This window comes from Grus americana, chromosome 17 (assembly GCF_028858705.1).
Source record: "Grus americana isolate bGruAme1 chromosome 17, bGruAme1.mat, whole genome shotgun sequence".
Classification (NCBI taxonomy): Eukaryota; Metazoa; Chordata; class Aves; order Gruiformes; family Gruidae; genus Grus; species Grus americana.
This window is the reverse complement of record NC_072868.1, coordinates 14,632,702-14,659,071: the sequence shown is the minus strand read 5'-3', so window position 1 is coordinate 14,659,071 and position 26,370 is coordinate 14,632,702. Positions and strand designations below refer to the sequence as shown.

Here is a 26,370-nt window from a genome sequence, read left to right as displayed (position 1 = left end):
ACTGACCGCCCTTTGCCGTGCCAAACTGTGCTGGCACACACATGGTCTGGGAGCACGTGGTGCCTGTGCAAATCAGGGCAAGGAAGAGTTTAAGAACGTCAGCCTTTCCCTCGTTGGCATCTCTAGGTCACCTTCCCCACCTATTAGCAAAGCCGTGTTTTTCTGTTAGACTTGGTTTTAGAGGAGTTGGCTTCTGTGCAGGATACTCCAGTGACAGAAACTCCATCTCTGTGTTACCACATAGATGGGGCACGACTAGACAAAAAGGAGAGTATGACAGGTTTTTCCAGGAATAAGTTCTGCATCTGTGCTCTGGGGACTGCAAATAGCTAGTGTAAATCAGTGCAACCACGCTATTACTAATCTTGCCAGTAATGATGTGAGAGTGAATGGAGTTCAAAGATGAACGTTACATGTCGTTAGCACCAATCTGCCTCACTGCATTTATAGGCAAGGCTCTTACCTAGGAAGTCAGTTGGCAAAACTTACAGGTTTTTCTTTTTAAAATTACGATAAAAATAAGCATTTGTGCTGCACAGAAATGTTCCTCAAATATCAAGTCCATTTTGGGATTTTACAGTTATGAAAACTTGAAAACAGTTATTGATAATCATTTCTCAAACACTGAGCAGGAAGTATTCTTATTACAGTGTTTTAGCATGACTGACCTCAGTATATCATTTAATATAACTATTATGAGTGTGTCATCCAAAACTCTGAAACATATCACTTCAAAGTAGAAGTTTACTTTCAGTTCAACTCTCCATCAGAAGACTGAATGATCTGTAACACAGAAAAAAAATCAGGACTCTGTTATTGTTACCCCGTAATAGTAGAAAATTAGTATGAATGAGGATGATGACTACATAGGTTTCAAGAACTTATCTTGTAAAACAGGCACTATTTAATTTATGAAATGAAGAGTTTTCCAGTAGGAAATCAGTTTGATTCTGGCTTTTGCATCATGTAAATGATTGATTTTTTTTTTTTTTAAATTCTGCGTTATCATCAGTGACTAAATCCATCTGATATGAGTACAGTGACCTCTTTGGTTTGTGTTGTGTTGCTTTTCTCTCCGCACAAGGAGAATAAGTACAGTATGGCTGCAAAGTAAGTTCCCGAGAGATGCACACTACTGAAATCAGAAGGTGGGCACAGAGTGTTATGAAAACCTTTCATCCAGTCATCTTTCAGACCTCCAGTCTCTGAGGTTGAAGACTCTGCCCTAGTTTTTCAAAATACATTCCAGCAGAAAAAATTATAATGTTTTCTTCCATAATTCCACCTGTTTGCTTAACTGAATTCTCCTATTTTGGCCTTTCTTTGTCGTGTTTCTTCCAATTCTAGTCTGAGAGATGTCTAATTTGGCTTTCCAACTTCTCTTTATCATTTTCTTCCTACTAGCCACTCTTTTGGTTCTCTCCAGTGTAGCAGTGACATGGAAGGGTTTAGGTAATAATCTTGCAATGGATTGCTGCACCAGAATGAAACCTCATTTCTTTTTTCCCCGGCCTCCCTGGGATTCCTTTTGCCACAGCCTTTTTCTCCCCAGGGAGATTGCACAAAATTGTTCTTGTGGCCGTTCATTCTGTCAGTACGAGTGGACAATCTGATTCCCATCAGTTCCCGGGGGCCGAGCCATGATTCCCAGAAAACACACCGTCTGCACAGCGCTTCTCAGCACCGTTAGAATTACTTCCAAACGCCGGGCCAGAAGTGCCTGTATTTCAGTAGTGTGTCAGTAATCCCAATACATGCTCAAATCTGTAGAGATTTGGATCCTTCCAGACAACGGATGTGGTGTAATTGTCTTCCTCCTATTAATTAGTCAAATGATCATTTTATTGCTAATATGTTTGTGTGAATCTCAGTATTTATTCTTCTGTGGCAACTTTTTTTTCCCTTTGTTTCCAAAAATGGCTTTATATAAAGGTTTGTCTTTCTCAGTCAGAATATATGAATATATATGAATATTTATTTTAGATTGTAAATCTTTATAATCGAGTCCTTGAGAAACTATAGAAAGTAAAAGATATTTCAAAAGCATCCAAGAGGCAACATTTTGTTTTTCTTACTACTCTCCTTACATGTCACGACATAATTTGTTTGGCAAACTCAATTTTCTGGAAGTAAATTTCCACAAATGTAGTCTCTATAGCATAAACATGTTCTAAGAAATTAACTAATCTTAACAGAATAATTTTTTAAATTATTTTAAGTCAAAATGAGGATTTTTTTATGTCTTGGCCATCATAATATGGCTGAAATATCTAGAAAATCAATTTACTTAAAACTTAAAGGAACAGTTCTCTCCTGCTTGAATCTTTAGGAGAGAAGAGCCAATACAGTCTAATAGCAGCTGTTCAGCAACACCTATTATTTGCTTATATTACATCACTACTATGAGGCACCCTGTCGTTAAAATGAGAGTTAGGAATTGGCTCTCCTGATTTGCTTCTTAGCATTCTATAATTTTGCTGAGGATATGATCTCATTCAGCTCTCCACACCAAATAAGAATCTGGATTGGTGGATGAGCATGTTCGTTTTCCTTCTGATGAAGTATCAAGCTTTAATAAAAGAAAGCCTTCAGCTTAATTTATAGAGAAAGCTTTAAATATTGTTTTCTTAGAACTAATGGGTGGATGATAGTATCTTCAGCAATGCCATTTCTACACCAGTTATTTTTTATTCTCCTTGACATATTAGGGCCTGAATCTTGCATTCCTGGCACTCAAAACTCCTCGTGAGTGGATCCAAACATGGAAGCATTCCAGCCCAATGCATGAGAGACCCTTTAACATTACAGAGTAGCGAACATGCAGAAAAATATTGAAATAATAAATTAACACTACATCAGAATTTTGGAAAGGAACTCTCTCTCTGGTAACAAGTGGTGGAGCCACCTGTCACCCACCTGTGCCTAAGGCACTAACAGGAATTCTTAACCCAGACAAGGTTCTGCTGGCAGCGAGTGGCTATTTATTGTTTATTTACTGTTTATTAAAATTAATGTGCTAATACCAAAAAGCTTGGCTTTTGCAGACGCGTGGAACTTGTGTATTTCTTTCTAACAATGTGCATGATGTTATCGGAAGGCTGATGACTGAGATATGAGATCCATCAATCAGAGACTACAGCAAGTAATTTTGTTAATATTTTTGCATTGACTTAATTAGATATGAGGTTTTTTAAAATGATTTAGTTAAGCTGATGCAACATCCTGTAATGGACATAGCCTTGCAGATGTAGAGATGTTCTTAGCATGTAAGTAATCATAGTAAATTATAATAATGTATCTTATATTAGTTAATTAAATAAAGGGTCTTATTCAATTGCATCACAATCTGATTGAAAGTTCGCTTTCTAATTTACCATTTTGCCACATGTTGCACATCAGATAAAAAGTATTCTTCTATAAAAAACCCAAGCTTTTCCTCACTACAGAGATGCATGGACAGCATGCGTTTAGCTGTGTGGGAAAAGTGACCACAATAGCTGTTTCTGAATAACCTACCCACAACAGCTCCCTGTGTGGATATTGTAGTCTGGAAAAGTCATGGGTCAGACTAAGTCGCTGCAGAACAGCTTATTCTGCAACAGCAATTCCAGTCAATTTTCCAGTGTAGAAAAGCCCTCAGTCCACAGCTCCAAACTCCTGTTTGTGCCAGAAGATTTTGTCTTTAGAGAATAGTATAAATTTGTCCTATTCAATTCTTTATGGACCAAATTCAGCACTGAATTCCCTTGAGATCAATATATGACAGCAGCCAGGGAGAGCTTTATATTATAGAAGTTTGTATTTATGTGCCCAGACTCCATCGTTTTGTTAACCAAACATTTAGTTAACACCTTCACGTAGCTGTGAGCTGTATACATTTTTGCCTGTGGGATGTCCTTGTGATTCTTCTGGTCCAGTACCTTCTAGAGCCCAGTCCCAAACCAGCAGACAGAAAGCTGCCTGGAAGAATATCCATGAAGCCGGACTCGAGAGGGCTGGTAGCGCTCATCGCCAACAGCAGTGAAACACGGCAAAATGTTATACCTTCCTCCATGCCCAAATACAGAAGTTGGTTTACAGCAGTGACGTCCAGCTGACATATTTGAGCTTGCTCTGAGTACAAAGAGTGGTCTATAAATATACAGAAAGACTTGAAAAATGTTTGAATGGACTAAAAATGTGTCCTGGGCAGGCAGCACGGAGAAGTCTTCACAGAAGGCCACTTAACAATCTGCATCCAGAACTACTTCTACAACTCGGTAAGACACTTTTTTGGCTGGATTCGTATTCATATTTGAATCACATTTTTGTTTCTTCTCCTCCAGTAAAAAACCCGAGGAAACCAAGATAAGACATCTATGCTTTATTTTATTTTATATACTTTTTACTGAGCCTTAGGACCCTCAAAAGCAAAGGTTGCCATTTATCCAAAATTACATCACAGTGCCCCTGGCATTTTTATGGTGTGGACCAATTAACATTAGTAGCTTAATTAAAATCGCCAAATGCATTTTAAAGGATGACATAAAGTTGATTTTAATCTAGGCTTCCAAAAATGAAGTATAAGTCTCTTAATCAACTACCCCACCCTTTTTGTTATTTATATGGCCCACAGTACTCAGAATAGACTCCGACGTCATCCTCTTACTTCACTTTCCCCAGGCATTATTAAATAGTTAATAACAAAGGTCTAAAGTCCATCCTGAGTTTTACCTGTTGGCATAAATTTGGGGCCATGAGAGCACTGGTATAACATTCATGTAAATGAAAGAACAGATTTTGGCTCAAGTTTTTTTAATGTAGAGCAGCTGGTATTTTTGGGTTTAAAGAGCAAAATCACACCTGAGTTTTCATGCTTTCTAGGATTTTGCCAACAAAAGAAAAACAAAAAATAAACAAGACATACCTTTTGAAAGCCAGAAGAAATGTTGCAGCTGTTTCCAAGACCACTATGTTCAAGTTGTCACATGAACATGGAATAGAAGACATTCTTGCTTTCCAGTTATGTTTTAGCGCAAATGTCTTCCATTTGTTTGTTTCAACATATTTTCCCTTTAACACGTTTTTTTAATCAGAATTTTTCCTAATAACATGTTTATTCAGTGTTCAGTTAAAACCAGATTTGGATTTTTACAATTATATAGATGTTTACAAATCAATTCATTAGATATTATTACCACTTCTATGGTATGACATGTAAGTTCTCATGACCTGAGAACTTACCACTGTTGGGTTTGGTCAGATTTTTACCGTACAGACAATACGAGCAGCTGATTTCTGGGACCTGCCAGAGAGAGTGGAGGGAATTGGCTGTACCTAACCCATAGTCCCCTAGCCTAATTATTTATTTAGCTACTATTGGAGCACTTCAGCCCAGATTTTAATTTGATTCCCATTCCTTGTGATGAAAAATGGGTTAATAGAGGAATGATAGGTGTTTATCTCTTTCAGAAATAGACGGGCATTAGGTGCAGAGAGTGGCGCTGCGTATTTGCCTGATCTCTTTTATTATTGGGCTGTCATGGGATTTTGATATAGAAGACAGCAGAGAAAGAGTTTAATATTTTTTCCATAATATAGACAATTATATTTATTATTTGTATGGGAGAGACCCATAGCTTCTTCAAAAGAAAGACAATCTCTTTGTTTTATTTTCAGCAGTCACTACACTCAGCACAGGAAAGACATGGAGCTGTTGGAGCAAGTCCAGAGGAGGCCATGAAGATGCTCAGAGGGCTGGAGCACCTCTGCTATGGAGACAGGCTGAGAGAGTTGGGGTTGTTCAGCCTGGAGAAGAGAAGGCTCCGGGGAGACCTTAGAGCACCTTCTGGTACCCAAAGGGGCTGCAGGAAAGCTGGAGAGGGACTGGTGACAAGGGCAGGGAGCGACAGGCCAAGGGGAATGGCCTGAAGCTGCAGGAGGGGAGATGGAGATGGGATGTGAGGCAGAAATCCTTTCCTGTGAGGGTGCTGAGGCCCTGGCACAGGTTGCCCAGAGAAGCTGTGGCTGCCCCTGGCTCCCTGGCAGTGTTCAAGGCCAGGTTGGATGGGGCTTTGGGCAACCTGGGCTAGTGGAGGGTGTCCCTGCCCATGGCAGGGGGGTGGGACTGAATGGGCTTTAAAGGTCCCTTCCAACCCAAACCAGTCTATGATTCAGTGATACATGGAGGCTTGGATGTTTCAAAATATTTTCTCTATGTTCCTCTACAACATGCTCTTCAAAAGAATAACAGAAGTAGAGGAATGCCCAACTTCCCCATGTAAAACCCCATCCTCACTTTCATCTAACTTTTCCAAGCCTTAGACCTGCTACAAATGATTTTTTTTTTTTTTCAGGGAGCGTATATGCCTACAGCCACAGTTCCTGTTATAAAACTACGGCAAGTATGAGAAGCAGATAAAGTCTCTGGGACTCCAGAGGGAGACTCGGGCTGCAGGAGTGACTTATCTTAGTGCGAGACCAGTTTAGGAATGAGAAGTGATAGTACTGGGCAAGCTCAAACTTCTCAGCACATAAAAATTATGTCTTTGAATGTTCAGTCACATAATGCTGCCTGTTTGCAGCTTAATTATTGTCAATGAACCAGAGTGCGCGTGGCATTTCTGCTAAACTGGGGAAAGATTTTCTTTTATTTAATTTACTTTGTGTTTCTTTGTCTCAAATACCTGCCTTGCCCTGCCACCCAAAATACATTACTGCCTGTAAAAGCATTAGAAAATGTTGGATCTGAAAATCACAGTGGCAGAGGTTAGATGAAAGTGACTTTTCCCTTTAAGAAAGGCCTGTTAGAGTTTATTTCTGGCTGAAAGATAAAACACAAAAAGAAGGGATGGTAACAAAAACCCACTTCCTCTTATGGTGGTGATTTGGCTCACCGCAGAATAAATATTTTACAGGTATTTCTCACTCCAGAGCTAGGTAAACTGAAAACATGTATTAGTTTTGGTTTGTTCATTGTTGGTTGTTTTTTTTTTTTTTTTTTTTTCAAACCAGCCGAGTTGGAAGGAGATATCCCATTTGAAGTTGTTAGCTGTTAGCAGTGAATGACTTTTCATCTCCTATTTCTCTGGGCTTTGCTCACTGGAAAAAGATCAGTAACTTTCCATATAACTGGCAGGTGACAGATCTGGCTCCTGTTTTGTCCTCACTTATTCCCAGTAAAATATGTTGGCTCACAAAATGTCTGTCCTTCCAAGCATTGTCCAGATCACAACCAAGGAAGCCAGAAAGAAATTGAAGCTTGCTGGAGGTCGGTAGCCATATTCCCATGAAGCTCTTAATTGGCTGGTGGGGATTTTCCCCCCCGTTCTTACGGTAGTTTTCACGCCTCCATCTATCTCCTTAGCACTCCTACCTGGCCCACATACTTCTGCTTGCACTGAATCACTACCTTTTACAAAGGTTTCCCTTTTTTAGGCTTGAGTGAAAGACTGGATTTCAGATTTCATGTCAGGTCGACTGATATACCTACTAGTCTATTAAAAGAATTAAGGACTGAGCATTTGGTGAGAAATGCTTGCCATAGCAATCATGAAAACTTAATGTGAGATGCTAGCTACATATGAAAAGAGGAAAAATCTTTTGATAAGGTATGCAATGGAGAAAAAGAAAAAGGATACATATGCTTTTACATGTTTTATATATTATTTATTCTACTGAGGCAGTTATTTATATATGAGAAATCAGTAACAAGCAATTTAAAATCTTGGCACTAAGATAAATGCAGTTTTTTGTTCTGCACAGCTCTTCTATTATGTAGTACGTAGTGGTAGCAACAGGTTTTGATCCAGAGAGGTTCTTCTTCAGCGGTTACAGACAGACTTGTGAAACTGGCATCAGACAGCTCGTACAGACTATTCCATAGCATAGCTTCCTCCAAAAGTATCCTGATAAGAACGTGTATTTGTGACAGGAGGCAATCTTAAGGGAGCTTTTTGGTAACAGGGTAAAGCAAACAAACCTGAAAGTGTTTCATTACCTATCATACTTGTTTTATCAAGGATTAGTGAAATCATGGTGTTACATGTAACAGCTTCCAAGTAGCAATCTTCTTTTCCCTGCCATCTGTGGTGCCCTCTACTGCACATCTTTGCAGAAGCAAGACAAGCACTGAAATAACTGCATCACTTAAATTGCCTTTTTCACACTTTTCTTTCCATCTTAACATTGAATTCATTATTTGGTTTTGTAATAATTTTCCTTCTAATATACATAAAAATGCAGCCAGTATTTGCTATTGAAGTTTGGGGGTTTGGAGGTTCTTTGGGATTTTTTTTTTATTTGTTTGGTTTTTACTCAAGCAGAGATTAAAAAGAGGAAAGAAAGAGAAAAAGAGAGAAAGAAAGAGAGAGAGAGAAAGCAAGCAAGCAAGCAAGCAAGCTTCAGAAAATGAACCTGTTCATTTATTGATTGTAGCTCATTTACTGGTCATATTCTGGATACTAGTTTATGTGGTTTTATATATGTCTATAGGTTTACATATATATGTGCAATGTTAAGGTTGAAGCATGGAAATTTTTGCCATTGTTGCTTGGTTTTCAATCTCTGCTTTGAACTCTGGTATAAGCATTGAGTATTTTGGTCACACTTTTTTTACAGTTGCTGTCTGCTGCTCTGAAGAAGAGACGAGTCATTAAATTAGCTTCTCACACGTTGATGTGTATAGTTTTGTTTGCACTCTGTTGCTAGGGGCATGATATAATTTTGTCAGTTCTATATCAAACAAAAATCTGTTGATTTTGATGTTGAATTGTTGGAAAGAGCTACAGAGATTTTACATAAATATTTCCGGAGTGATCTCAAGGTACCCAAAGGCCAAAAACTTAAGATGAAAGATCTGAAAATTTCAGTTTATTAATTCCCCTTTCTTTTGCTTGCCTCTGTTAATTGAAGCACCTTGTGTTCATCTCATCATAGCCCGAGGTTTTCCTTGAATAAATCAATGCATGAATTTTTTAATTACCTACCCAACCTGGATTTCGACTACTTACTCTTACGAGTACCAAAGAAGAAAGGTTCAGGGGTAGTAGTAGCTAATGGAACAGGAGGAGAAACCAGCTGCCTCCAACATATTAAACACTACGTCGTCTAACTTGCTAACAACCAGTCTAAGCATCGCAACATCTGATATGCTGTTGGCAGTGAGCTAGATACAGCGCAGTGTCCAATATTCCTGACTGCTGTGCGTAAAAGACAATCTTATCAACAGTGGGCTTTAAAAACTTTCGCCTAGGAAGGACAAGCCTTAAGACATTTATCTGCTAAGTAGCTGCTAGCACTCTCAGAATGACTACTATCAGGCAGTCAATTACGATGAGGTAGTTAGGAGTTAAAAATACACTTTGGCATATCATAACTGCAAAGGTAAGAGCAGTTTAAATTCCTAAGATTTGCTTTCTTTGGCCAGTGAAGGAGCCCTGATTGCTGCACTCAACCCGCCCCCCCCCAAGACTCCAAGCACACGGTTCCGCTCTGGGAGCACCCAAGGCTGCAGCGGGGCTGTTTCAGCAATGAAGAGGAACTGGCCATGCACTGGTGTGCTCTTCTGGCCTCCACCAGGTCTCCCAGAAGCAAGTTTTTAACAGTGTATTGAGAAAGATTCGAAAATATATCTCAACTCCATTGTAAAACTTCAGAATGCTGAAGGCAAATGATGAAAATAATGGTAAATCTTTAATCTCAAAGGAAGTTGAATTCTGTTTTGGGGAAAGAAGCTGATTTTTCAACACTTGGAGATGCACTGGAGCTTTCAGCTTTTTCAGCTTTCTTCCAGCCGCTGAGAACATTCAGGAAAAGACACATGACATTAAGGGAAGAAAAAAATCCTGGTCATTCAGAAAGGATGAGAAAAGTATTGATGAACCTTTTGGCCACTTTGGCTGGATTTTTTCTAGTGACCTTGAGATCTGGGTGCTATGAAGTTTGTGCTTCAATATCTGTTCACAAAGAGCAGCTCCAGAGGCAGTTCTGAGGTGGGGTTCCCAGCGGAGGATGCAGTCAGTCAGGAAGGGTGGGAGAAAGTCCCTGTCAGGGTGGGCGGGGCCATCTCCTGTCTGTTAGCAAGAGTGGGAAAAGCTATTGGTCAGTCAGGAAGAGCAGGAAGAGCCATTGGCCAGTCAGGAAGAGCGGGAAAAGCCCTCAGTCAGTCAGGAAGGGCAGGGCCAGCTCCTGTCCATTGAAAAGGGAGGGAAAAGCCCTCGGTCAGTCAGGAAGGGCGGGAAAGTCTTAACTTCGGTTTCTACAGAAATTTTCTGTTTTTTTCTCTCTGGCCGTATGGTTTGGCCTCAGATCATGGGGTTTAAGTCCAGCATGCAGAATAGCCTTTTCTAGTTTCTTTTGCCTCTTTTTAACATGGCTTCATTCCTTCCAGAGAAGGACCAACCTTTATGGAGGACCATGGTGTGTGTTCCACTGAAGTGTCAGCTGGGAACAAGGCCAGCTTCAGGGAAACAAGTCTATCTGGTCAGGAGAGCCACGTCCCTAGGTAAAAGATGTGGGAAATAGCACCCATACTCCCCTTCTGTGGTAATACTTGGGTAGGTAGTGCACCATTGCACCCTGTGGGCTTGTGCAAAAGCAAAAAATGTACTCCCCTGCAAAAACACAGGGGAGAAGGGGCTCTCACAATGCAAACAGCATCTCCATTCCCTCAGACCTCTTCACAAAGTCTGTAGGTACCAAGAGAAATACAGAAAACTGTGACAAAACAAATATTCTGAATTTCACTAACAAAAAACTCTCATAATTTTTTAAAGACTTTCCATACACAGTATACCAGCCTCAGAGACTAGAACAGACTAGGAGCATCTTAAAAGTATTTTAAAAGGAAAAGGATGATAATGATAATGATAATAATGACTTGGAGAGTTCTTGGTCTATGTGGCAGGGTATGGGAACCGCATGGCTTTAGCGATGTACAGTTCTGGGTTTTGGAGTGCGGTCGTTTATTACATTGCAGCTTTTTATTTGTAACTGTTTCACTTGTCTATTTATATTGTTTGCTTGCTAAAGGTGCTATAATATTAAGCTTTTATGCTATTAATCTTGAAGATCATTTCCTGTGCTCTACAGAAAGAAGTATCTACTCGTGCTGCAACCTGTGAGAAATGATCAGGCAAACCTGTGAGATATACAGTGCCTACCCCTTCTCTGCTCAGATTTCACTGTTAACTAAAACAGAGTGAATTTTAAGTAGGCATACTTGGCCACTATTGTTTGTTTGCGTATTAAAATTCAGTTAATCTCTGAGAAAAGAGACAGAATATCAGCAGGGAGTACACAGAGAATTGCTGTTCTCTTCCTCCTATTTCGTGACATTCACAAATCAGGAAATTGGGATTGGACCAGAAAGCTGGACTATCAAATTCTGCAGCAAACTTTGAAGTACATCTGGAATATTAAGACAGTTATAGTGGACAGAACCTAATGAATAAGTAAAATATTTATGAGTACCAAAGCAATGACATGGTTTAGATTTCCTATCTACCTGTCTGTTCTTTCATCCATCTGCCCACACATATTTTTATTGTCTTCAACACTCTGTTTTTTGTTACATTGGAGGTCTGCACCATAGACAGCTTTGCTTACCTATTTTACTCTTACCATTTGCTGCATTACACATGTAGCTCATGAGCCAACCATTTCCGCTGTACTTAATAGAATTTCTATTTTGGATATGGTAGTAAGATGTAGGATTTTAATTAAGAGGAAGAGACTATGAGTCTGAAAGGGAATCTTGGACTTGAGTATGAAACTATTATACAGTAGAAAATGAATTTACATATTGGCTGCATGACCAAGCCTCCTTGTATTATCAGCACTGCAAATGCTTCTCTGTTTTACCTTTGGAAAGCCATTAGTCTCTCTGTGTCTGAAAAACAGAAAAAATCTTACATTGTGTTGAACCGTTTAATATTATTGGACAAAAATATTAGTAATACTAGTAGGGGTTTTTTTATACAGATACTATTATGAATAACATTTTAAAATAAAAGGTTAATACTTTCCAGAAATTGCTTTCAAAAAATGATAATCTAGTTTCAGTAGAACGAGGAGTAAGTGGAAGCTGAGTTACAAAATGGAAGAAGCACATTCAGCTGATAGAAAAGAGCTTTAATGACACTTCATTATTGTTTAAGGAGACTCATAGCTAGGTTTTAAAAATCATTCTTGCTGATTTTGTAACAGCGGGATAATTCATTTTGTGTGGTGTGTACTGGTATTGAGTCATCTTTTCTCAGTATATTACTTAATGACAAAATTGGACTTTGCTGATAAAACTTTGAGTTAAAATAAGTTTTATCTATTCTTTTAGTTCCTACCTACTCTTGTGATGGTATATAGTACACTTGTAATTTTAAGGACAGCCAAAATGTTGGAGTCAGTTTGCTTACGAAAATAAAAGGCATCTGTCATAACACTCAAACCAGCCTACAGTTTTGCTGTAAGGGATATGCTGCAAGGTTACTTTGTCTTTTTAGGTGAAAGATACAGATTTTATTCTTTTCACAGTGCATCTGGTGAGACTAAGACTTCATATAGTTAAAACCCTTAACAGTTTGTTCAGGGCAGCGGATCAAAAGGTTAACGTGCAATGGTACAACAGGAAGTATTTGTACTCTTGAACATTTTTTAAATTTACAACATTTAAAAACAGCTTAGTCCAAATCATAGCCAAAGCCAATATTACATCATTTATAGTAAAACATTAATCACAAACCCACCAGTTGGTCTAAAAGTTCAGCTAGTGAAAAATTTGATGGTTTCAGGATTGAATAGAAATTTACTTTTGAGTGTGTCCTCAGTCATGCATCTGGAATGGAAAGTCAAAGATTTTAGGGAAACTGAGGAAAACAAAATTAAAAAGCAAAAGAGTTCCTCCACATTTTTGAAACATATATATACTTGAAGCAGTTTTAGATTACATGATTTCTTTAGGAGTGGGGATAGATGATCGCAACTCAAAGTAGAATTAGATTTTATCCTATGAACTGTATCATTAACTTTATTTGTTTCAGTTCTGAAGTTCTTGAAGCAATAGAAAATGTTATTCAAGATGTACTTAAAAGCCTGGCCCAAAAAAAAGCACCTGTTCTCACACTGGCTAACAGATCAGATTGGAGGAACATAGAGTAAGTATCTTTTAAAGTCTTGCCTTATATTGATATAAATGCCGTGAATATAAATTGGATTATGTAACTTCCACAAAAGTTAATCTTCCGTAGTTCTCTAAGTATTAGAATCAATAAATAATTTGACTTCTTAAGAAGTAATGGACAAATAAAAAGTAATGCTTAGTAACCAGTCTGCATGAACAGGCATCATGTATTAGGTAACAGCAGACCATAGCATAAAGGGGAATGTAAAACTACTGTACTAGGGGTTAGAAAGGAAAGGGAGGTCCTATAATCAATCATTTTCTGGAAGCAGTAGAAACCAGAAATGATAAGTTGTGTTAGAGTGAAAAAATGTGGTTTAGGCTGGAAACAATTACTAACGATTTCATCCTCCAATGCCTTTTCTGTGCTTCCTCTTTTCTTTTTCTCTGCTTTTCCCCATCGTGTCTTGTTTCTTAAAATGACAGTGACAAACTTATCTTTGTGTTCTTCAGAGAAGATGCATCTCACCTTTTCCTGTTATATTTCTTGCCTCTGTGTTGTGTTCTAAGTTCATTACCAGGCAAATAAAGCAAACCAAGTTTCTAATATGTCATCTAAATTTCACATCTCCTGCCAGCTTATCTAGACAGGATCAGAGAAAAAGCAACCTGTCCTCCTTTATAACACTTTGTGATTTGTAGAATTTGCTTGTGCAACAGTACTTTTCCAAGGAGCTCATTTAAACTGAAAATACTTGAAACTGAGAGATTAAATCCTTTCTATAACACAGAAGCAAAAGGATAATGGAAGACACAAATCTATTTCTTGCCTTGTAATAGCTTTGGACGTCAGCGGGTTAAAGCTATTTAGATCGATAAGATTGCAGAGGTGCTTGTAGGTGGACACACTACAAACATTTGGGGTTGAGAAAGCTTAGGAAACTTTCCACGCATAACACTTTGGTGGAATACTCATTTAATAAGAACAATAAATTCCTGTCAATCAAAAAACCTGAGGGGCCTGAAGGTAATCAGTTAACTGGAAGACTCGTATGTTCCAGGGAATTTAATGGTTTGTGTCTTGATAGTTTGACAAAAATGTTTCACTCGTGTCTGAAAATAAAAATACTATAACAAAGTTTTGCAATTTTGGCAATCTTCGGGGAAATGGCATTCCAGGCTAGAAAAACAAATGTGAGATGTTATTTGCCATCAGAACACATGGGGGGGAAACGTTCAAATTAAAACAAGTTAACATCACAGTATGTTAAAAATAAGACTCATCAATCACATTTTAAAAAGCTGAACTATTATTTATGGTGGAGAAATGTAATCTCAGATACTCATTTCCGTTGAATCCCACTTCAATAGTCTTCTTTAAGAAGACCAAAATAAAAATAAATAGTCAAATAAAAATAAAAGCAGAATGCCAAAATATATTATGAATGGAAGAAAATGTAGTCAGTGGGGCATCTTTTTTTTTTTTTAGGCAGCCTTTTCATAGCTAATCTACACAGCTGGAATCTGCTGGGCAGGAACTAGTAGAATGACAGAATGATTTCATGTTTGAAATGTTCCTTGTAAACATTTGTAGATGCCCAGAGAGGTATTTACTGGAGAATGATGTCAATCAGTGAGAATGCCAGGCCTAAAGCAGTACAATCAATTTCCATTGTCCAGCTGTATCTTTCAAAAAAAAAAAAAAAAAAGATTTTATAGAAAACTACTCTGCTGGGGTAACTGCAATCCTAGAATCCTAGGAAGAATTGCTGGATGTCTGATCTAATGCCATTTTGCCATTGCCTTTATGAAATACCTGCGGGAGCCCCAGTGATGAGGTCCTTCAGCATGCTGTTTGCTGAAAGGAGCCTTCCTTCTTGAACCTGAGACAGCAGTCCACCAAAGTGTTGATTACTGTTTTCCTCCATAGGGAGTGTGCAAGTGAAAAGCACAAATACCTTTTAAATGTTGTAGCACAAAGTCAAGAAAGTTACTTTAAAGCTGGCAGGCAGACGCTACAGCATGCTGTCACTTCACATAGGTGCACCGTGGTGTGTTCTGCCACCCAAAGGATGCACGGAGCAAAACCTTTGACAAAGACATTTAGAAACATTACGTGGTTTTAGAGAAAATTATGGCCATTTTGCCATCAATACTTTTTAAAAGTACACACAAAACTCTGAAATGAAAGAAAGAATGCTGTAAAGACACGACTGTCATATTATAAGGCACTGTAATAATTTTAAGTAAAATAATGAAGTGTCATTAAGAAAGCAAGAGATTCTTTCCATGAAATGTGCACCTTCAGACATGAAATGGTGAAGCACAAAATGGTGGAGCTCACTGAGATTAAACAATTGTTTAGAGAATAGGATGGACCACATTTTTGTTTCCAAAAGTTAATACTGGAATATAATTGAGTTATTCTGATAATCATTTAAGGGCATAAATTACCTAATGTTATTGTAATATGAAATAATAACACTTTTTCATAAATTCTACGTCAGAAAGTCACTGTGTCAGGCTTGATTTGTAGTCTAATAATGATTCACATTTTTTCCTGTCATTTTTTCCTTTGTTTTCATGCTAGTTAATAATTTATACTGTATATTAACTGTTACAAACATGTATAAAATACTTTTCTTGTCTCTACTTTTGTCCAGAAACATATTTATTTTAGGCTTAAATTCAGTCTTGAAGCATCTCTTTGAGAAACTCTTTTTTGGTTTGAAGCCAATGATCAGATGGGGGGGCAGTTCAATAAGGTTTCGAATGGGTCGTTTTGGCAGACGATGACTACTGCCTGCCTTTCTCCTTCAGCCACTCCAACTCCACCTGAGTTGATGGTTTCTGTACTGACTCTGAAAATAGCACGAGCATATTTGATTGTAGGAAAGGCATCTGAGTCTGAATTACCTTGCAGAGACCAATTTACATATACTCAATAAGTTTACAGTTTTATTGTATTTGTTTGCAATGTATCAGATTCAAAGATTCTGTAGGTCTACAGATGATACCACATTGTACTACAAAACAAATAAGAAGTGACTGCCCTAGATCAGCACCAAAATTTGGTAAGTTAAAAAAGTCCAAAAGCAGAATTCATGGTTTTTCTTGTATTTTAGTTCAATACTTTGTAAAAAAAACCCAAAACAAACCATAAAAAAAATTATGCACTGTGATTTAGAAGTGCATGGCTAATATATCCTGATATTATGACCATCCCTTCAGTTTTTTGCTTCTCTATTAAATTATAGTGAGTGACAGTGAAATTAATACATCGTTCTTACAGTTTCTACTCTCCCTGAATGAATATTAGCATGTTCAAAAGTTCTTCATGTAAAAACATCACCCTTCTTCAAAAAAGCTAGCTAGTAAAGGAATCTTGGAATATGGACAATATGCTAATTTCTTTTTCTAACTCGTTCAGTTTCTTGGCCTGGACAGTAGGGCATACATTCCCTCACTTAACTCCATCACATTTTTTCTAATTATGTTAGCAACTATTGAGTCTATTGATTAGTGCAGTCTCTGTATTTTCACAGCACATTAAAATATATGTTTCAAAGGTTTATTTTATGACACACGAATATGGGTCAATATAAAGACCAATATGCATTTCTGAAAATAGATAAAATATTTTTAAAATGTGTCTTTTCAGCTCTGATGCTCAAAATACTATCTATGATCTATAAGATGGTGCAGAGCAATACTTATGCAACTAAAAGGTAACATACTACATTTCTGTAATTTCAAATAAAGTTGTATTTTAAGAATATTATTATGAAAAACAGCCTGTAGGATGCAAACATGTAGATAATGGATTCCTGTACATAAAATGCTTTAGGTTGATCTGATTATCCATGCCATCTATAAAATTCTCCTGAACCTACAGCTGTTTCAGTATTATAATCACAAATACAATATTTTGTCTTGATAGAGATATATATTATTCAGATACACTACTGTTTGGTAGCCAAAGTGTTGTCGACAATATAATCAGTGACATTTCTTGCATGCTTAAGATACCTCGGAGAAGTCTACATATAGTAAGTTGCTTGTTATGAATGTTTTTGTCTTTATTTTCAAATCATACTGATTGAACTGAAAGCTGAAATACAAAGGAAAGTTATCAGTAGGAAATACATAGTGAAAAAGTGTCATTTGTGCAAATGAAACCTAATTATGATTTATCGTAGCCCTCAAAAGGTTTCTTTCTGCAGAGAAAATTCACAGAGTTTGCTTGCTTCAAAGAGTTTGGGACAAACTGCCAGCTAAAATCACAGGGCCTTTCACTATTCCCTAGGGAAGGCAGTGCTTAAGCTTCAGAGTGCAAGACATCTGTGCAGCAATTTGTACTCAAATGACTTGCTAACTTGGGGGTTAAATGAAAATGTAACAACCTTTCAGATTTACTTGTATCTCATGCCTTACAAGAGTTCCTTTGTACCTATAAACACAGTTAACATAATTTATTGTAAATATGCCTTTATATCCATGATGACAACAACATTACTGAGTGTTTAAAAGGTTGATGGCAGTCAATAACTACTTCTTACCAGTCAGTATTCTTTTCAGAAGTTTCTTGTTTTGCCTGTGCAATATAGTAACATAACAGCATGTAACTTCCAATTTAAGGTATACAACTTAACTATTTTTTTCAGCTGTCTACAACTAAAGGTTTTGTTGCTGGTAATTTAAGTTACACTGAGGAAGATGGTACAAAAGTGAATTGTACCTGCGGTGCAACAGTACGTATTATAAAACAGTAATTCATAGCATCTACCTTTGCATGATATCCTGCACTTCTTGTAGCTCAGGTTACTGTATACATTTATTATATGGCCCTGTGCTTGTGGCAAATGGAGACATTACAACCTAGGTGAAAAAAGAGAGAGAAAAAGTATTTCTCAACTGTATTGCAGTTCTGAAGCTCAGCTATATACTCCTTTGGATACCGTTTTTAGCACTACCTTCTACCACAGGAGCCTTGCAGAGGAAGGTGTATATATTGTGTATCTTAGGCTTTATATTACAATCTTCTGTCAAGTAAGTGCTCTGAATCAAAGAATCCTGAGCACTCTGAACATACTTTGCTTCTGTTACAGAAGACTGATTTCTGGCAGAGTAAGAAAACAAGTCTTACAGCTTGAGTTAACACTCATGTGGTCCTCAATGAGCTGCTTCTACCACACTGGGCAGACTCCTCTAGTAGCAACAGCACAGATGAGAGACTGAACTGAGCCTCTATAATTAGAAATCTCTTTCTGGACCCAAATTATGTTCTCATTTACAGAAGTTTAATGATAATACTCCATCAGCATAAGAGTTGATACTGTCTTCAGTGTTCTACAACCAAAGGTATACGGTATCAGGCAGTTTGGTCGCAGGATTATACTTATACAGGAATTACAGACATTAGAAGGGCTTGTATTGCCAAATAATTTTATCAAAGGTGGCACTGAGCTAAAGAGAAGTTTATAACCATGGTTTCATAAGAGTCAAGTGCAAAAAGTGGTTTGAGGAGATGAGATTGAACCAATGTAGTTCTAAATGATTTCTATAGCGGTGCAGAATTTGAAAGCAAGAACAGAACTCAGACTTGCTGACTGTTGTCATGATTTCCTGGAAAATGTGTTTGTTGTAAACCTAAGCCAGTAATTTCAAAATGGAAAGATAACCTTAGCTGCCTACTACATTTTGTTTTTAAGCAGAGCGCAACAACCTCTGTTACTAATGCTCTTCTACAGCTTTTTGTATTTTTATTTGTTGAGTTTTTCCACCCTGGCACCAGAGGTTATTTAGCAGTCAGAAGTAAAAACAGACCACACGCTTCAATATATACATGTTCTTTTGCCAAGTTCTTCCGCCAGTTCCTGTTTTCTCATCCACATGCTTGCCAGGTTGAGCCAATCCTAATAGGAGATGTAAAGTAAATGTTACTATGTCTTCAAAGTTGCTCCAATATAGTTATAAAATCAGGTTATAGGTTAATAAAAGAAAGGATTTAATGGTCTTCCAAAAAGAAAGTAAGTGGTTTTTTGCCTTTATTAAATTTGCAATCTTCACACCAAGCTGAATTTTTTTCTGGCTAAGACAGATAAAAAATTAATGAAGACATTGTTATCTCTGTAATGCCCATATGATGAACAATCTTTTGTGACAGTAGCACAAACACTTTTGAAAAGCATCTTATTATAAGAGGGAGGACTCCTACACAACCGTACAATAGAGCAGGATATGAATGGTTGAATATGCTTATAAAGAGGTGAAAATGTCAAGAATGATCTTTTATACAGAAGATGAATGGTTGTTTCAGGATGTAATTGTGTCCTTCATTACCTAATGTTGTTATTTTAAAAGATATCATTTTCTCTATTTAAAATGATTAATCTCATTTTTGTTGTTTTAGGCAGTCACTGTGCCATCTAATGTTCAAGGAATTAAAAGTATCCTTTGAGCAAGAACTCTCATTGTAGACTGAAAAAATAAAGTAAAAACAAAGAATATTCCAAGTTAAACAATGTTCTGGTAATTTTTTCTTTGCTTGTTGGCTCTGAAATTGAGTCATGAACACTGCTTTTGGCTCCAGAACAGGTATTTTGGAGCATTTAGTTTAATTGATTGGTGTGATGGATCATTTTACATGCAGCTAGCCTTAACAGAAAAGATTTAATCTCACATGCTGAATTTATGTTAATTGTAGAAAAAGATGCAACTTTTCAGAGACTCCTGGATGATGACTTCTGCAATAAATTGTCCCCATGTATAATGATTACGGTATGTGTCTTCAATTCATCTAGCTAAACATAAGAATTTAAATATTTTAGCATTGTAGTGGTGCTCAAACTTGGTCAAAAGACCATAATAAAATTGATATGAAACATGTCTAATGATATTTTTTTCATTTTATTATCCTGGTAGAAATACAAAATACACATTCTAAAGACTTATTTCCTCCAAACATCTCCTTAGAGCTTGCTAGCTTATGCAAAGTAGCTGCTGCACTCTGTCTCAGAAAGGCTTAACTCTTGAGTAACCTTCGTCCTTCAGGATCCTAGGTTTAACAAACCCAAATTAAGCAGAATTGGTTGATTTTGGATTGCACTGAAAGAGCGATGGACCCTGAAGAATGAATAGGAATATGTAAATGGAATATGCATGCCTACTTGTTCTGGGACAAATTTGGCCCACAATGAAGAAAAAACATATCCCTATACCTAAGAGAGACTATGCCGCATTATAGTCATAGGGAGATTTTGTTTTACGTTGTTTCATTAGTGCCATAAATATTTTTGAGAAGAAAAAAGAGGCCATCATCACCAGCTTATACAGATACCAGGGTACATCTATACATCAACTCCAAGACTTTACAAGTTAACTCCTTAAAGAGAGGAATGCATGATACATCTACAGCGCCTGCAATCCAGGGCATCTGCCATGCTGCTCCCCAGCCCGTTCCTCCTTCCCTCCTCACAGCGCCAAAATAGGAGCGTACAACTTTCCCTGCAAAACAGCTGCTGGAGAAATATTTCTGCCAGCATTTTATTTGTTTGCTTGCTTGTTTTTAAATGACAAATGTAAACACATATGTAGCCAGATGTTGTTTTAATTAATTTAAAACTGTCTGCTTTTATTTTATTTCTTTAGGGAAGAGGCATACCAGATCTTAACACACGACTTTTGGTCAGAAAGCTGTGGGATACTTTTCAAATTCCTATTTTCACCCTTATGGATGCAGATCCACACGGTAAATCTGTAGAGGTTCCATGACATAAAAGGAAAGCAAAATTTATTTAGAATGTCTTTTCTGACTTTTATGGGAAGATAGTCAGAGCAGAGAGATTCAGCACAATCAGAAGATTCCTGGTTTATGCAGAATATATCTAGCAGTATGGAAGAAGTTTAACTGAAACATCAGTACTGGCTTTACATCCCCAGTGAATATATCCTTACCCTCTGTGATGATTTGTTGTGCTTTGAGGTATTAATAAGAATCTTACTTTGTACCTAAAAAAGAAAAACACTTTTTAATAGAATTCGTAGCTCAGAACAGAGCTAGATTTTGAAAGTACCTGTGGGCATAAAATGAGGATAAGGTGAATGGAATTTTATTATCCATTGTGTGATTCCACTGATTTTAATGGGAGTTAGGCACTTGACCACTTCTAAAAGTCTCAGGAGGTCTTAGCTATATCTTTACAGAGTTAAATACTGTTGAAATGCTGCTCTATCAAGAATTCCAGCTGTTGGCTACACTATTCCTTTTGTAAAAGAAAAGGAGATAACAGGAACTTCTGTAAACATTGCTCAATTTGGTATAAAGCAAAATTTTTAACTACATTATGATCCTTAGGCCAGACAGATAGGAAGAAAATAGTATGTTTGAGCAAAGTGAGTCTTTTATTGGATTTAAAGTAGTTCACATACACTTATATTAATGATTCAGCACTCATGTTAATAGCTTACAGTAGTGAGAGCTAGAAACTACAAGTCTGATGCCAGCAGGAATAAAGTTAATCCTAAAACAAGTCCATCACATTTTGGATGTGCTGTTCTATTACATCAGTGGCAGATCTGAAATTTTCCTCATTTCACAAGGGATTCTGTGTATGTGAGTGCGTATGCCTTTGTTTGAATTCAGAATCTGAATTCACATACACAAAATGTAGAATATCTCTTATGTATCTAGACTGATACCACCTAAAATTAGGGAGATGACTGCAAAATGAGAAGCAGCTGCCTAAAGCAATAGTATTAAGAGATATGGATTGCATAGGCTAAAGAAAGACAGTTTTTGTGATAGATGTTGGATAATGTGTAAAAGAACTGATTATCCTTGGTTTTGAAATTACACAGACAGCGTGAAACATTTAACTATATAAAAGTGACCTATTATGCTCAAATTCTGATTATTTTGACATACTCTAAAAATAATTGTAAACCATAAAGAACCTGACTAATCATAAAGCTGTAACTGTCAGGCCATAAATTTGAATTCTTAATGCAGTCTTCTTAAATATGCCCAGGTGTAGAAATAATGTGCATCTACAAATATGGATCTGTGGTGAGTATAATTCTTGCACTTCAAATACATTGTTTTGTAGCCCAGCCTTGAAGCTGGAATGTATGAAATGTTGCAGCCTTTGTTAGAATGGTTACTGCCTTTTACTATTTTGTTTCAACACAAAGACACAGTTTTTAGGCCTTGTGTATCTGCAGAAACAGCTTCTTCCTGCATCAAGAAGAAACTGGATAACAATGACAGGTGTTTCATTTAACTGTATTTCAGTTTTTCCCTGCTGCACAGGCAGTTTTCAGGAAGTCCAAATACAAAAGTGGTCTCCAGTTCGCTTTGTTTCTGCCTTAGAAGAGAAATGAAGGCTGGAGGAACCAGGGGAGGAGGAGGATGTAACTTGTGAGATGGGTGACTCTCCAAAAAATCATGTTATGTTGGTAAAATTTTGATTTAGGGTGAGAATTCGCTTATGGGTATATGTGTTAGTGTGGAACATTATGGAAGAAGAGGCAAAGGGAACAAGAAGGTATTATTATATCACACTGCTAAAAGACAAGGTGCAGGAAGACAATAGGGAAGGCAGGGAGACTAAGGTGAAGGCAGAGGGCAGGAGCAGATGGGTGAAGGGTTCAGCAGAGCAATGGAAAAAGAACATCCAAAGTAAAAAATAACAAAAAAACCCCAAACTTCAGAAAACTGTCAGACATCGATGATGTCAGAGTTCAAATATACCTCATAACAAATATACACCTCAAGGACATCCAGAGAGACAGAACTCCCAAGTTCTTGTGTAAGCTCTCATGCTTTCAATTCTCCTACAAAGATGCGTAAACTGATAAAACATCATCTTCCAGGCTTAAATTAAATTGTCAAATTTCTTTAAAAGTTTATTTTGTTCAATTACAGAGCAACAGGTGAAAGATGAAACTAGAGTATGTCCAGTTCATTACAAACACTGGAAGTATTCCTTTATACAACATGTAATTTAACTGTGATGCCTCGCTGTACAGTGCTGTAAATGACACAAGTTTTCATAGACTCTAAAAGCAACCCAGCAAAATCAAGTATTACACCACACACCACCACTGCTGGTGCAGAAAGTTGGGGTCACAAACTGTTGGGAGCAGGTGTTCTGAGAAGTATCATTAATTGCTTATTTGTTTTTACACTTTTCCCTAAGATATTTACTGTAGCCATGATACTGGATGAGATGAACGTTTGTTTGAGCTATTTTTATATGATGTGGTACTTTCCAGCAGAAAATATCAGAAATTTCCAAATTTGATTGTCAATGCTTCTCCTGGCTTTTTTTTTTTTTTTTTTTGGGGGGGGGGGGGGAATCAGACTCATATTGACTATAAAAACCCCAAACAATTCAGACTAGCCCAGCCTAAACTGGACTAGCCTAGAATCTGTCATGGGCTGAAGGGTGCAAGTCTTAGCGAAGGAACAGTTTCTGGCAAGGGGATATGGTAAGCTTCAGTTGCACTGTCTTCTATACCATTCTGATAGTGAAAATACCTGACTATCTTTGTAATAAAGTCTGACCGTGACCTTGGAAGGCATATATCTCAAATAATTTAAACTAAAAGTCACTGAATGTTATAGTTGACCTTTCTTATTTTAGTCAATGTCTTTTGAGGCTCATCATCTCACCGTTCCATCTATAAAGTGGCTTGGTCTCCTTCCATCTGATCTTCAGAGGTTAGTTATTTCCCCAAAAGAAACAGAAGTATTCTTCTGTTTCAGAGACAGGAAATACAATCTGACTTAATGGACAAAAAGACAACTGACATTTAAATCCATTATTCTTTTCATATATTATTTTGGCTTAATATAAAGAAATAAGTCAGTATAAATATTTTTTAACTGTATGAGAAAATTTAACAACTTTATTTTCTTTTCAGATTAAATATACGCGAAGATGTCCTGATTCCATTTACAAAGCAAGACCAAAAGAAGTTAGCAAGTATACAAAAGAGACCTTACATTGCTTGTCAGCCAATGTGGAAAAAAGAAGTATGTATAAACCTATTGTTTCCTATTTCTTACTCCCCACAGGACAAAGCCTGTTGTCTAAAATCCTGTTCCTCTTTATGATGACAAACTCTTAGGAGAGCAGAACCAGTAAGGTTTTGCAGCCCTAAAAGAAGGGAAGATTGAGAGAGCCCCTGCCCACTGTCTCTCTGAATCAGTGGGCTTCAGTGGCTCACAGCCCAGAACTTTAAGCTTTCCTGCTGCCAGTCATCTGGTGGTGGTTTGCTGTCCATGGGTTTTACTGCTTTCCTAAATACTACAGAAGATATTCCGTCTTTACAAGTAGGGGAATGCTTACAGCAGTTGCTTACTCAGTACTAGACCTCTAATCTTGCCTGTAGCTTCTAAACCATACGTCTCAATTCAGGCATGTATTGTGTGAAATGGTTAGAAAGGAAGAAAAGGTATTGTGTACCTTCTCCTTCCCATTTCTACTCATAAATTGTGCGTGTTACTGTGAGGTACACACTAGAGAACACAGGAGCATACAGTAAAACGAACCTCAGCTCAGTGGTGGGGATTTTGCAGCAGCGTTTCCAATAATACTAACTCGACAGTTCCACATGCACATCCAACAAGTGTAATTCTTATTTAAATAATTGCCTAACCTAGGACAGGCTGTTACCGCATCACGCATTAATTTGTTCTCTTTTTTTAGCTGGAAATTATGGCAGCATCTAAACTGAAGGCTGAAATTCAAGTTTTAACTTCTCTTTCATCAGATTACCTTTCCAGAGTCTATTTACCAAACAAACTGCAATTTGGTGGATGGCTATGAATACTTGTTTGTTTTTTCTTCATATTGATTTATTTTGTTGACTGCTCTTAGAAAAAATGCAGAGAGACAGAGAAGTACGCTTCAGCTTCTTGTTAGGTTTCTTTATCACTGTATCTAGATTATCATTATCTCTTTTGTCTCTTTCAAACTGTAAGAGAAATTAGGATTCTTTTACAGAACACTGTTGTTTCCATTCTGTGGCTTCTGCACTGTAACAATGCCAAACGCGACGGTACAGACATTAAAAGATAATGAGATATGTTCTTTCTGGCCAGAAAATGTTAAGTTCAAAACTGTATCAAGGAGTTGCTTTGCCTTTTGTCTTAAAGCACAAGATGATGCTGTACCTACTTTTTTATTTTTCAAGAGAGTAAAAGACTTTGTTAGCAATTTATTGCGCATGCCTCCTTTTGGAAATTACCTGAAGTACAGCATTGTGGCATTTTGTGTTCGCTGTAAATTCAGACTGAAAAGTCAGAGCTAATTCTTCATTGCTGTGTATCTCAAGCAGCTATAAGAGTTCCAGCAACCAAATTACTCTTTGTCTTCAATGAACAAGTAAGCAAGCAGATGTTATTGATGAAGAATTTAATAAACAATCCTGTTAATGATGCACATCGTAACAGAATCCCTTGCTCATTTTCATTATTTAGTTGGCTCTTAGTAAAAAGGGGCAGGAAACGGTGGTGATTAAAGTGTACAACAAATTTTATGTGAGGAAACCAAATTGACTGCATAGAAAATACTTCCAAAATTCATCTATACAGTCATCAGCATGGATCTTACAGATAATATTTTCAGTAGACTTATCTAGTTGTTGGGGTTTTTTAAAATGTTCCAGCAGTGCAGTTATTTGCTGCACAGACACAGTGTTACTACCTGCTAGTAAACTCTAGCGTCCAGGCGCGCAACCCAGATGGAGCAGGAACACAGGGCTGCTCCATCAGCAGGTGTAAGGGCGACGGGGTAGGTGTCATCACAGGAGTCAGAGAGCTTTTCTGCCTCCTTGGGGGGGCTTTATTCACATCACAGGGAGTGAGCTTCCAAAATACTCGGAGCAGCATTCTACCAAAGGCTACCCCAATTTTAATTTAAAGAGGTGAAGTTTCCCACGCCGCAGTAGTTGTGCTTAGTACCGGTAGCGCCCAACGGGGGCTGAATGTGCTTTGGCCCATCTGAACTCCCTCGGCGTCGGAAACCCACCCAGCTGGCAACGCCTACTGCAATGCTACAAACGTCACTCCTCAGCTGACCCCGTCCACACCGCACAGGGAAAGAAAAACGAATTAATTCTTTTTCTCTTTCCTTAGCGGCAGCGGCACCGAGGTCCCCAGCGGGCCGAGGGGAGCGGAGCAGGGGCGGGCACGGCCCCGCCGGGCTGGGCTGGGCTGGGCTGGGCTGGGCTGTTCCCGGTCACCCGGCAGCGAGAGAGCAGCTTCA

At 37.7% G+C, this 26,370-nt stretch overlaps 1 protein-coding gene across 1 annotated transcript; it reads left to right on the top strand.

Moving 5' to 3' along the window:
• The first annotated feature begins 12,787 nt into the window (after positions 1 to 12,787).
• SPO11 (SPO11 initiator of meiotic double stranded breaks) lies at positions 12,788 to 25,494 on the top strand. Its single transcript, XM_054846007.1, has 12 exons — positions 12,788 to 13,130; positions 16,082 to 16,170; positions 16,758 to 16,824; positions 17,037 to 17,145; positions 17,761 to 17,847; positions 19,509 to 19,545; positions 19,767 to 19,876; positions 20,747 to 20,846; positions 22,126 to 22,163; positions 23,743 to 23,819; positions 24,023 to 24,134; positions 24,811 to 25,494. The coding sequence occupies exons 1-12, from the start codon at positions 12,949 to 12,951 to the stop codon at positions 24,928 to 24,930; spliced, it is 1,128 nt and encodes a 375-aa protein (XP_054701982.1). The 5' UTR covers positions 12,788 to 12,948; the 3' UTR covers positions 24,931 to 25,494.
• The last annotated feature ends 876 nt before the right edge of the window (positions 25,495 to 26,370 follow it).